At 32.0% G+C, this 13,542-nt stretch overlaps 2 protein-coding genes across 2 annotated transcripts; one reads left to right on the top strand and one right to left on the bottom strand.

Moving 5' to 3' along the window:
* Window positions 1-16: 16 nt before the first annotated feature.
* On the top strand, window positions 17-1,276 carry LOC125063419 (the record flags this gene model as incomplete). The annotated part of the gene is made up of 1 exon (XM_047669848.1): window positions 17-1,276. A coding segment is annotated over one exon (1,062 nt), but the record flags the coding sequence as incomplete, so codon positions are not given.
* A 106-nt stretch (window positions 1,277-1,382) lies between these two features.
* On the bottom strand, window positions 1,383-9,550 carry LOC125063350 (peptidase inhibitor 16-like). The gene is made up of 8 exons (XM_047669761.1): window positions 9,415-9,550; window positions 8,409-8,567; window positions 6,252-6,333; window positions 4,840-4,972; window positions 3,929-4,022; window positions 3,082-3,238; window positions 2,039-2,527; window positions 1,383-1,821 (listed from the first exon to the last, which is right to left on the bottom strand). The coding sequence occupies exons 1-8, from the start codon at window positions 9,514-9,516 to the stop codon at window positions 1,481-1,483; spliced, it is 1,557 nt and encodes a 518-aa protein (XP_047525717.1). The 5' UTR covers window positions 9,517-9,550; the 3' UTR covers window positions 1,383-1,480.
* Window positions 9,551-13,542: the final 3,992 nt, after the last annotated feature.

The following is a 13,542-nucleotide window of genomic DNA, read 5'->3' as shown; positions in this document are numbered from 1 at the left end:
TTTTTAATATTTCAATTTGAACAATGCTAATTGTTTGTCTTTAAATATTTGTAGTGAAAGAAAAAGAAGAGGAGACATTACTTTTAAACCATTTTGGCAAGAAGATGAATTTGATAAAAAACAGCACCAATTAAAATCGATAAGATATACCACGTTAGGCTTTACTAAAAGAACACGTAAACGGAAGCCAATAAAATCATCTAATACACAAAACCTTGTTAAAGTGACTGAACCAATTACAATATCCATGAATGTAAGCCATAAAAAATTTGCCACCGAGAAGTTTTTGTCATTCGATGAACTGTTACGGCTAAGAAAACTTAATACTGCTGATATTAATGCACGTCGTGCAGGTGAATCAGCACCACCCCAATCTGAAGAAACCGCCACACAAACCGAATCCAGCACATCAGAGTATACAGCAAATACCCCTTTTATACGTTTAAAACATTGCACGAGAAAGTTAACGTGTACTTGGACCGCTGCATCGTTAGGGGATAATGAAGGAAATGCGGATGTCGGCAACAGAGGCTCTCGAACTCCTCCTGGCTATGTTGAAGGCTGCACGCGAACTTCAACTTGTACACGTGACTTCATGAATCGAAATAAAATGGACACAATCCCAACACCCAGTACTGAGCCTGAAATCGAAGATGGAAGTGATGAAGATTATTGTGAAAAACGATCATTAAATGTTAGAAGGGATTCAAAGCTACAAGAAATTTTAAATGTTTCCCCTAACACTATTCTACCTTTTGTACAGAATAAGGACAAAGATCTAGCTCAAAGCAAACACGAAGGTATAGAATCGGAAACCTGTGAATGTGAAAATGATTATCTCAGAAATAAAAGAACAACTAGTGAAAAGAAATTTATTAAGAAAAGAGAATCTGAAAGTTATGGTTCATTGTCGTATGGAGATTTATTTTATTTGGTCGTGAATAAACTGATGAAAAATTGGAATTTAAACAAAAAAATACAATCAGACAAGTGTTCATGTAATTTGGCAAATGAAAAACAATACAATGCTTGGCTATTAATATTAACATTATTTTCTAGTAATTATATTTTTCACTGACTATTTAAAAAATAAATAATATACGAAAATAAATTTATTTTGGATATAGTTTTTGAGCAGGTCGTTGTTGAAGTTGTGTGATGAAAGCAATGGAATTTAGCGTTTAATTTAATTTTCTTCAAATCTGTCGCCAAATTTTTTAACAGTTCGTCGTAACTTAATATTGTTTCTCCGTAGCGATATAATTTTCTAACGATTTTACGTCGAGTTTTACTTCTTTTATCTCGCTTTTCTCTGTCAATACCTTTTGGACCAATAAACACATGTTTCCAAATTTCAAAATTATTTTTGTCTCTTATTAATGTAATTGTATCTGTAAGTAACAAAACAGAAACATTTAAAGATTTTTGTATTGACAGTGTATATCAGTCAACCGGTACATTCTACTCTTTAAATTTTACATCAATTACCATTCATATTATTATCACTTGGTATAATATGACTTTTTGTTATTGTGTTTGGATTAGAATCAGATTCAAGAATTTCTTCTACAAAATCTTTTGTTTGTTGTTTTCTTTTTAATTCTTCAAGTTCCATAATTATCTCAGATACAGGTATATTAGACTGATCATAATAAGATTCTGTCGTATCAGTTTGATCCTCTTCACTATCTTCTGGGAAAAAGTAATGTCCAGTAAATTCTAAGTTACGTGGTATTTCACCTAATTCGGCTTGCATCTGAACTGTTTTTGCGTCTATAACTTCTGTACTGGGAAACACAACTTCAAGTGTAGTCATTTTATCTGTGAGAAAATAAACGTTTTATTTTTATTTATTTATTAACACTTCGTTGCATATACATAAATATAGTACAATAATTGTATAATTATGTCAATTATTGACATAATTAAATAAAAAGGAGAGCAACTGGCGGCCATATCGCTTTCGAGCGATCTCTTCCAGGTTTTATTTTTTTAAATAATATTTTTTATTTACATATGAAGTTAATTATAATATTACCTCGATTCCGAAATATGACAGCTTCGATTAAATTTGCAAGTAGTGTAGAATTCATGACATCACTGTCCGTTGGCTTTGTCGTTGTGGATTGTGTTTTTTTGCTATATATTTTACTTACTATGGCATCTATCTTAGCATCAGTATATTGACTTTCTCCGCCAGGAGCTTTTGTAAGTAATAGTTCTCTAAATATATTATCTGTACTTAATTTCTTTCTCAATAAGTCTATGAACTCATCGACAGCCAACAGGTTTTTACAAAAAGTAGTACTTTCCTTTTTTGTAGTATGTTCGTAGTTGCTGACGTTAAAGAGATGTGCATACAAATCAAATGCGATATCTGTTTCTGTATCATTGCTTGATTCTCTTAATTTTTCATTGGAATAATCTTTATTGGTATCTAAGTCTGTCGAAGTGTTGGTTATTAAAATATTCGAATATAGGTCGTTGACTCTCCTTTCGACATTTTCTTTCAAGACACTAATCTGCCCTGTATGAAGAAATATATCATAAAATTTTACAGTTAACATAAACCATACTATGTGTGTCCCTATTTATACTAACACGATTTTTTTATATCCATTAACTTATTACTGTCACGTTTAGGAGTCGATTATAATACGTATGTTATCTATATATCTATATCTATATATATATATATATATATATATAAAGAAAATGGTGTTCGTTTGAGGCTCTTTCACGCTTAAACCACTGATCGTATCGACATGAAACTACCACCATTCGATGCGAAATTTTTCCTAGATGGTTTATGGCTATTTATTTAAATTCCAACGTTCCTTCATTTTTTTATTTCTGTTTTACTTTTATGAAAATTTTTCCCGCTAATAAAAACAAAAGAGCAAAGCGGGCGCGAAACGGCTAGTTCCATATATTAAGGGAATAAGACGCAGGTGATTTTATACTACTTATCAATGTCACTTACAAACAAAGCCTAACCAAGTTGCTTTCGTTAATGCTTAAAAGTAATTAGCAAAACCTGAGACCAAATATATTTATAAACACATTTATTTAAGTTTTTACCGCAAAGAAATGTATATTTTGAATCACAGTCACTTTTAAAAGGACAGTCACTGCAAGGATTTCCTTCATTATAAACACTTTGCTCCTTTATATTGCCGCCGGGCAGGAAATTGCACACTAGTCTCTGAACTGTTCTATTTTTAATTCCTGATCTTTCCTGAAAAGCATTATTTATACGTTATATTTTTAGCAAAGAACATTTGATAGTACGGAAAAATATTTGTTTCCAAATTTCAATCGATGAAACGCTACATAACCTAATCCAAGGGCGTCCAGGGTTTAAGCGACCCAGGTTTTAAAGACCCCTACACTCTAACAAAAATAAAACATAGAGAACAAAACACAGGTAATCTTTTATAACATAACAGTGCACATACAAAAATTCAGACTAGATGGCATTAGAATAAGATTGAAAATTAAGATTTTATAAAAAGTTTTATTGCTAATATTGAAAAGTATACAAAATAATGAGCGACTCTCATACCTGAGGTCGATAGGTAGGTTCGATCCCAAGCTGTGCACCCATGTACTTTCTTTCTATGTGCGCATTTAACATTCGCTCGAACAACGTGAAGGAAAACATCATGAGGAAACCGACATGTCTTAGACCCAAAAACACTGGAGGCTGATCACCTACTTGCCTTAAAAATGATCATGAAATAGATTCAGGAATCTGAGGCCAAGACCTAAAGAGGAGCGCCACTGATTTATTTTATAAAAAATAATGATGGTGGCAAATCCAACAGCAAGACAGCCGTCTTCATACTATTTGTAACATATAACTATCACGTTTATAATTACAGTATGTTTGCTCCATGCTTAACTGAATTATACTGCAAAAGTTTACCTGAAATTTGACAGCGCCGCATCCAACTTGTCTATTGTTTGCCCATATAAGTTGGGTGAAATACTCATAGTGTGCGTGGCGTGTCGTTGTAGAACTATTAAAATAGGTATTTTAGTTATAAAATATATAGAGATACTAGCTGCCGCTACGAACTTCGTTTCTCCTTAATGTGATTTTACTTTACCTACCTTTTTAGTACAAACCAACATGGGACATTTTGCTAAGCTACCCTAGAGACGGTTTTCCGGAATCAAAACTTTTTAGGTTTTTCTGTAAATTTTTCTCCTAAGCCTAAGGGTTTAAGTCTTTTTTTTTTAAAGACAATTCACACCAATTGACCTAGTCCCATGCTAAGCTGGTGAAGCTTTTGTTATGGGTACTAGGCAACGGATATACATACATATTATTATATAGATAGATTGACATATAAATACATATTTAAACACCCAAGACCTAAGCACAACACCAAATAATCATCACATCGATGTTCGTCTCAGCCGGGGATCGAACCCGGGACCCATGGATTCGCAGTCAGGGTACTAACCAGTAAACCAATGAGTCATAAGTTTTAAATTAACAAATAAAAAATATAGGTTGATCGTAGAGGGGTGAAAATTAAGGGTTGTATGTTTTTTTTATGTTGTATCATAAAAAAAAGATCAAAGATCGAGAAGAATTGATCTAAAAAATAAAAAAAAATAAAATGTAAGGGTGGACCCTTAACATTTAGGGGAATAAAAAATAGATGTTGTCCGATTCGCAGACCTAACGATATGCACACAAAATTTCACGAAAATCAATCGGGCCTTCTCGGAGGAGTTTAATTACACAAAAATGTTATATATTAGATAAATATAAAGATAAATAACACAGTTATGATTATTTGGGGGTAACACTTAAATCGTACTTACGGTCGATAATCAGATATGATGTTTGAATTAAAACTAAGTAGCTCCATATACCACAGATCGACTAATGTGGCGGGACTGAGACTTGGTGCTTCACCGTACAGTGTGCCTATGTTTTGACCGATTGTTCCGTTACCTTGAAAAATAAAAAATTTTACATTTTTAATACTAGTTAGACAGGCGTTTGCCTTCACATAATATAGGGTAAGATTCGGGCTAACTCATGGCTATGAGATGCCCGTTTGATTTTTATTTGATTAACGTTTTCTTGTATAAAATTATTTACCATTTACCATTTACTTGTATTAAATATTCGTGATTAAGAATCATATTTTACCACTGTATTTATCTATTTAATCGGTGGCGCTCCATTCTTTTTAGGTCTGGGCCCCAGATTTTTGTATCTGTTTCATGATCATTTGTTAATCTAATAGGTAAGTAGAGGTAAGTAGGTTACACTGCTCTTTATCTAAAGGGTAATTATTGTTATGATACGTACAATAATAAATTAATGTACCGTAAGTTAATATATTTAATATAGCGTAATTCAATTTGTTATACTAGTAAATACAAAAACTGTAAGATAGCTAGCTATTAGCTATAGCTGTTAATATCTTTTCAAATTTAGTTGAACAACAAAGTTGAAGAAGTTTCAAATGATTCCGTGAAGCAGCAAATGTTGTATACAATATAATTTTAATTTATTCAATTATTCAGTAAAGGTTTTCATTGTTGAAGAATTTTGAAAGAACTTAGAAAACGTAGGTAAAAACTTATATCCAATACAGGAAAGACAGAGAAAAGAAAACGGTCATTTAATGAAGTAAAAGAAGATAGTAAATTTTAAGTTGGTTATGTAAGAACCATTACAAGTCATGTTTAAAAGATGCTGCATCACTACAGGATCCTAAAAATTCACCGCCATACAAGAATGAAATAAAAAAAGAATTTTATTTAAAAGGCACTAATTGAATTACTATTTATATGATAGTGTAAGGCTAGTGGTTAAGCGTGTGACTCTCTAAGTTTGGCACTGTATAAAAGAGAACATAGTGACGCGGAACTGTAGGTATCTTCATAAGGCCGGCAACCTGCGAGCTCTCTCGCAATGTAAGCTAAGCGGCGGTACAGATATCGGCAAAATTCTTGAGCATTAAACAAGAGAGTTACGGAAAGTTTGCGCATCGTACACATACACACACAAACACAAACATCAACTGATTTACCAATCACGCAATCGACACGTCACTATCCCCCAAGTAGATACCTAAAAATCGATTCTGCGCAAACATTTGAAAAAAGATGTTTGCCGGTAACAGTATCACTTAACATCAGTTGAGCCGAGCCACTGTTATATTAAAAAAAACAAACGGAATTAGCTTGTATAAAGGAAATAGAAACATGCCAAATGTTACCTGTACACTCATCCATCAAGTCGTTACTCAAGCATTGATCAGCCCAACGCTGTGCCAAAAGCGCCAATTCATCATTCCACTCCTGTGATTATAATATACATTATTGAATAGATAATGACTGCTATTCATTAGATATATATATGTATATATATCAGTCGAGAAATGTATCAAATTATTACATTCTCCACGATTGCTCCAGCATTTTATGTAAATTTAACATTCGTGTCCCATATAGACAAGGCATTCCGTCATCCAATTTGACCCTACATTCCAGATTAAACGACAAAATTTACAAACTAGATCTTGAAATTAAAATACGTTCATGGTACTAAAAAGGCTATTCTATTTATGAATCTTAACCGAAGATTACGACTTTAAAAAATATACACGGTTGCTCGCCTAAATTTCTTAATATATCAAAATTTCTTAGAAGTGACAAACAAAACACAGTCAACAATTTTCATTACGGAAAGCACATGATGACAAACTTAATAAATAGTAATTTATTAAGTTTGTGATGAAGTGCTAAAACTAAAACATACAATTTTAAAATAAATACAAAAACAAAAAAAAATGCATTGTATTGCAGTTTTTGTACTGTTAGTGATACAAATACAAAAATTTATAATAATAATAAATATGAAACTTTATTTAAGACAAATTTCATATATCGCTAGTCCCCACACTAGGGAGTCCCTGTGTTGTGGGTACCTAGATAACAATTAGTCAGTGGTACATGGTACTTTTTTGAAACAAATTTGAGAAAAAGTATTTTTAGTGTTACAACTAATCAAACACAAGTCTTATACATGTTCATGAAATAGAGCATCATCACGTCATCCAGTGATGATGCTCTATTTCATCGAATGGGCCTCCGTATTTTTCCCACCAAGTGTCTATGATAAACCGTTTGTCTATACTAGGGAACCTTTAAAATTGAGTTATAAAGGAACTACGTAGGCCGGTGTTGATTTTATTTTCAAAGAATTTCAGTGGCCTCGTGCCCCTATAAAGGATGACAAATACAGTATGATTAATACTTCATAAAAAATCTCTCCTTCAAAAAACGTCCCTACGTTATGCTTACTTGCGTAATATATCTTTTGTACGCTAACAAATCTTATTTTTGCTTGATAATTTGTGGAGGAATTCAAATCAAATGTTCTACATAAGAATTTAGATTGTTTTATCTTGTTTTGATTATTCAAGTTTAGTATAATTATTAAAATAACAATTTCAGTTGGTCATTTTGCTAGGTTCCATTTCAGCCTAAGCAATCCTTGCATCTCTAAGCAATGAGGTCAGATGAGGATGCCACAAGAACAAATGCTCATGCGGTGATAGTAAACATCGGCGTCTTAAACCAAGAAATTATGTGTGTATGTAGATTGCTTTTACCTACTCCATGAAAAAGACAATGATCAAGATTTGCAAAGTGAGGTCAAGACTCTAAATGATTAATAAAGTATACATTAGTTAAATTACAAATTACGATGCATCGGCGGTGTATTAGAATCATTTCTAACAAATTAGATTAATTCAAAAATTTTATACTTTAATTATTTTTTATACTTCGTTACATTAAAAGAAAAACAAATAACATCAAAACTATAACGGATGCAACGGGCGGCCTTAGCGATCTTAGTAAGGAAAAAAACAAAAAAAAAAAAAAATAGTAAGGGTACTTTACCCTTTGCAGAAGGCAAGAAGTTCACCAAATCAACGAAAACAAAATCACAAGTAACACTAAAAATGATAGAATTACCAAACTTAATCTAAAATAATACAAAAAAAAACCTAAAAACTAATCTCACGGATTCATGTAATGCAATACAAAAGTTGATCGTAGATACGCAGTTAAGACTTCATTCTAAACTTTTAGAAACGATTTCACATATCAAAAAGCAATTAATTATGATAGAATCTCGGAAGAAGATACGGATAAAACATTATAACATGAAGGAAACAATAGTATTACAAGTCAATGATCCTCGTTAGACTTAAATAAAACGTTCCATAAAGTTTGTATCAGAAAGGAGGTTGATTTCTATTGTCTATGACATTCCAATTTAGGCGCCATTCATACGTTTTGTTCCATTGGATTGTAGCGCCACTGGACTATTAATATTTATATCAGTTATATATTATATAAGTTACCAATTTCAGCATATTTTTAGCAGGTGGCAATGACCGTATGGCACCCGATGCTACTTTATTTCGTCGGCTATTTATTTTATCCAGAATTTCATCTTTATCTTTGTCACTTTTTAGTAATGTCTCATGCATATAACAATTAGTTGCTGGGCTCTTCTGAAACTATTGACTTTCGATTAGTTTACTTAATTATTAAATAGTATTAAATTACAGTTAAACCTTATAATAACAATAGTAACAATTTTAGTGTAATTTCGTTTATACACAGCGCAACAGTACCTTCCAATAAGAAATATTGTTTCCCATTTACACAACATTTGTTGTGTAGTAAAGTCTACAAAAAATATTGGTCCAGTAGTTTCTGAAATAATCGCGTTCAACCAACCAAATTCTATAACTTATACAATTAAAATAAATATATTTTGAGTAAATAATGGTGTAAGTATATACACGAATATGGTATTAAGAAAATATTTTGCCGCCCAAGTAAATTGTTGAAATAAAATGAAGGCTTTTGACGTAATTTTCGCAGGTGTTTTAGGAAAAGGTTTAGGCATTCATTATCCTTCGTTATCTCATAGTGAAATTACATTAACATAGTATTTTCAAGGAATTTGGTTTCTGTTTTAATTTATTAAAATGTAACACCGGGATTTGAGCGTGGTATTTTAGAAAAAAGATACGATAAAGATGCGTTGACAGTTTTCCCAAAGCTTATGTTAGTTTAAGCTTGAGAAAATCTTATAATATGACATCATGATAATTAATGTGACATTTGCAAACCTATTTTTATATGGCTGATTGTGCGGTTTTTTATAATTAATCAATCTGAAAAATAACTTTCTTTGCAAATAAATGATTTATTATTATTAGTAGTTCACCATATAGTTATTTATAATATTTTATATTTAGATCATTTGGACAAAACATGTTAGTCTGAATCAAAATCAAAATTTATACTTCCACAACAACTAGTAACGCTGGAATATTTATAAATACATTAACACACCTTGCATATTGGATTTTTGCTGCCATTATTTTGATAACACAACTCGCAAATTTTTTCGCTGTTCACAAAACATTTCATAAATAAAAATATTAGTAAAAACATTTAAATAGTAATGAAATGTCTTTATATCCAGATGGCGACGCAATTGCGTAACCTTCGATAGTGATAATAGACATTTTTGTATGCAATTTTGATATAGGTAGTATATCCAACCTTCAAATCGTGCAGTAAAACTCAAAATTTAATAGACTTGAAAGTTTTTTGTTATGCCTTATATAGCATATGGCTTGAATCGCAATATAACTTGACTGAACTCATTTAATCAAAATAAATAAATATGTGTTGTTATGTGTCTCATTAAGTGGATGTCATGTATCAAAGAGTATTGATACTCTTAATTGATTACAGCTTCGTTTCTTTATAAAGAAGAGGGACGAAATTAAGATACGTATTGAACAATATATTAAGGTCGATTTACATCAAACGAGCGAATGCTCATTCTATCCCCACTACATCAAATTCTTCTAGTGTAAACAGGCGTAGAGCATTCTTTCGTTGTTCTTAGTGCGTTCGCAAAGATTCTATAGAATATTCTAAGAATGCTCGTTCGCTTGATGTAAACGGCGCAAGAGCGCGCGAACAGTTGCTTAGAGCGTTCTAGCGTGTTCGGACGTGCTCGCGCCACTGAGCGGTCTTTTCAAAGCGTTCTTGTGTTCTAGCGATTGTTTACGTATCTTATCGATTAAATTATGGATTGGTTTCAAGAAAAATGTTTATTAATGATAGAAGCCTACCGCAATTTCAGATGCCTGTGGGATCCGACGTATGAAAACTATGAAAATACAACTTACAAACAAAATGCTTGGCGGGAAATCGCAAAACAACTGGAATGTAATGTTGAAGAGTTAAAAAAAAAGATGGACTCGCTTCTTGCATCTTACCGCCGGGAAAGGCAAAAAACAATGAGTACGAAGTCAGAGTCAGACATAACGAAGCACTACCAATACTAACCACAGAATTGACACGAATGAGCAAAGAACATTCGATCTAGCTTTTGTTTACACTAAAAGATTACGAAAGAATGCTCTTGTTCTAGCTCTAGCTCTATGTTCGTTTGATGTAAATCGATACCTCTAGCTTTCGTTTACACTAAAAGATTACGAAAGAATGCTCTTGTTCTAGCTCTAGCTCTATGTTCGTTTGATGTAAATCGACCTTTAATATAATACGATTGTCTTGACATTGACATCTTCTATAATATAATTAATGTTTATACGTCATTGAAGTCACGCCAAATCGAAATTTGTCGTTTAATTATTGATCAGCTCAGAGAATTGTACATTTTTAAATATTGATGTTTATATATGTACATTGAACATCCCTATATGTTTTTTTAATAAGCATACTTTATTATTATTAGCCTTTATTTATGCCACCCAGTATAATATATATAACCACTTCTTTAAGTTACAGAACCTAACTTAATCTAATAGGTACATCAGATATGACGGTTTTGGTGATCAGCGTATCCTGTGACAAATAGGCCTCTTCCAGATCTAACATTATTTTTTCTAATGTTAGCTCTTCTTGTCCAAGTTGTGCCTCCTATCCTCTATATATCGTCTGCCCATCTCTTTCTCTGTCTTCCTCTTTTCCTTTTTCCTTCTCGTGGTTGCCATTCTGTAATAATTTTGACCATTTAAACCTACTATCTCTCGTAATGTGCCCGGTCCATCGCCATTTCATTTGCCTTATTTTCTTAATAATATCCTTCTTCGGTCCGTCATTGTTTATTAATCTTAGCTTTTCTCTACTCACATACTCTATAGTGATCATCAAAAACAGGTTATAACTGAGATACACAGTGGAGTATACATTATTTAAATCGAAGGACATAAAGATTGCTGATTCTCAAATTGAATTCTAAAACTCAGAAGAGATAACGTAGCAAATTGTTGAGGAAATTGTGAATTTTCACTTCGAGATTGTGAGAAACTGCAGAAAATTAACTTCTCTGATGCCCGCAGGTTAAATATTCTTTCGCTGAACTTAATAGTCAAGAGAACTAGATGTTTTATTTTAATAATTCTAATTGCCTACAGTCGTTTACAGTGACTTAAATAAATAATACATTTTATTTACTTGTTATTTGTTTTACAATAGTGTTCGTTGATAATTAAGTTCGATAAAGTGTCGTAAAGTCAGTAAACTATAATAATATACTAAAACATATAAAAGTTGTAACATATAAAATGTAAACAGTAATATTTCAATAGTTATGCAGATTATTGTCAATATTTTTATTTAGTTTCATTGGAATGTCGGCAGAATCAACAAGATTATTATTATTTTTATACGCTATTCTTAATGGCTGGTTAGATATATTTGCTGCCATTAATTTTTAAAGAGTCCCTCTTATGTCACAAAATATTCACAATATTGTTCCATGTGCCTCGTTCGAACACGAATTATCTGCGTATTTCGCCAATGTATCGGGTTTTAGCTAACTACAATACAATTTATGAAGATATAGACATTTTCCAGTTTATAAGTGTGTGTGTGGAGTAAGGATATATTTTAGGAAGCGGAAAGACTGACTCTATTTAGCTCTAAGTCTAACTCTATGTGACAATTTCTTTAATATATTAACTTGTAGTTTGTTATATTATTAGTTATATTAGCTTTTTTGTTTAATTAATGTACCTAATTGACTTATGTTTCTTGTTTCGTATATTTTGTTTAATAATGTAAGCTGATTTGTTGAAGAGCTATACGCCCCAGCAATTTTCTTGTCGATCATATGTCTGGACTTCTTGGGTAGAATGGCTAGAGTGACCCCTCAAGGGTCTTAAAACGGCTTGAGCGGGATAAAACAATTTATGCACGAGTCTCGGTTGAATAAAGATGTTTCTTTAAAAAAAAAAGGAATAAAGATTTAATTTGGTCGTTTGACCACTCGATAAATAAGGAAGGAGGGTACTGCAGGCGCCTCAAGTGTAATAAACAATCACGCTACAAGTAAAACTGTACGCGTCATTAATCTTCATTGGTTGTGTAATGAAATGGAATTCATACGGGCCAAATTTGTTTAAATTATCTACCAAACATCCTTCTAAACTTCATCTTTCGTGCTTACCCGTTTGTAAAGCGAACTAATCAGTTCCTCAGACAACACCAGTATCCCGTGCGTCACTATTTTAAATAATTTGTCTAGCTTACTTTAAATGTAAATATCGTTATTATTTATGGAAATGGGCCGGTCACATTTCTCGCATTTGTGATGGCAGATGGATCAATAAGACCTTTACTTGAAATGGCCCAGTGGGAATAAGAAAGAGGATGACCACTAACTAGAAACCTGGGAAGATGGAATAAAAGGGATAGCGGGGTAGAATTGGAAAATTGTGTATTGAATAGAGACAAGTGGAATTATTGTTATATATTTAAAGAAAAAACTTTTTAACCGGATTAAATTTACAATTATTTAACATAATTTTAAATTTAACTGACGTTTCGCGTGCTTTACAGCGTGCGTGGTCCTGGTGACTAACATAACTTTAATCCGGTTAAAAAGTTTTTTCTTAAAATGTGTAAAGGTTATGTAAATAAAAGACAATACCAATTGTTATATATGTTAGTTATTTCAACTAAGTATTTGCGTGTTATTCCCACGAGAATATAAGACTATTTCACCATGCCTACTGCCTATTAACTATTAATTTCTTAAGTCATATGGAACATGGTGTAATGGAGCTGCTTACAAACATTTTTAAGCAGCCATGTTTAGTGCCAGTTCTTCTCGTCCTTTTACGTCCTTGATTTGAGAACTGGCAGTAAAGGTAAAAATTTACTAAGAAGCATTTACTATGTATTTCTTTATTGAAGTTCATAAGTGTACATTGTGTTATCTAAATTAATAAATTATTTTGAATTGAATTTAGAGGAGGCTTTCACTCCGTCAGAGGTCGAGTACATGACACGGATTAAGTGTAGTTTTGTAGTACTCGAAAAAGGGCTTTTTTTTTTTAATTTTTATATTTTGTTTATTATTATTTTAATTATTACCTACTCGTATTGTGGTGGGCTGTTCTTAAATTTGGAATAATAAATAACAACATTATATATCTC

Source organism: Pieris napi, chromosome 3 (assembly GCF_905475465.1).
Source record: "Pieris napi chromosome 3, ilPieNapi1.2, whole genome shotgun sequence".
NCBI lineage: Eukaryota > Metazoa > Arthropoda > Insecta > Lepidoptera > Pieridae > Pieris > Pieris napi.
Note: the sequence above shows the minus strand (reverse complement) of the source record. Positions and strands in the feature narration are given on the sequence as shown.

Coding starts and splice junctions, on each gene's coding strand:
- LOC125063350 (XM_047669761.1), bottom strand. CDS start 9,516: ATGTTTTTACTAATATTTTTATTTATGAAATGTTTTGTGAACAGCGAA. Junction 6,334..8,408: donor CTAAAAATATGCTGAAATTG/GTAACTTATATA, acceptor TTATAATCACAG/GAGTGGAATGATGAATTGGC. Junction 2,528..3,081: donor AAAATATACATTTCTTTGCG/GTAAAAACTTAA, acceptor TTCTTCATACAG/GGCAGATTAGTGTCTTGAAA.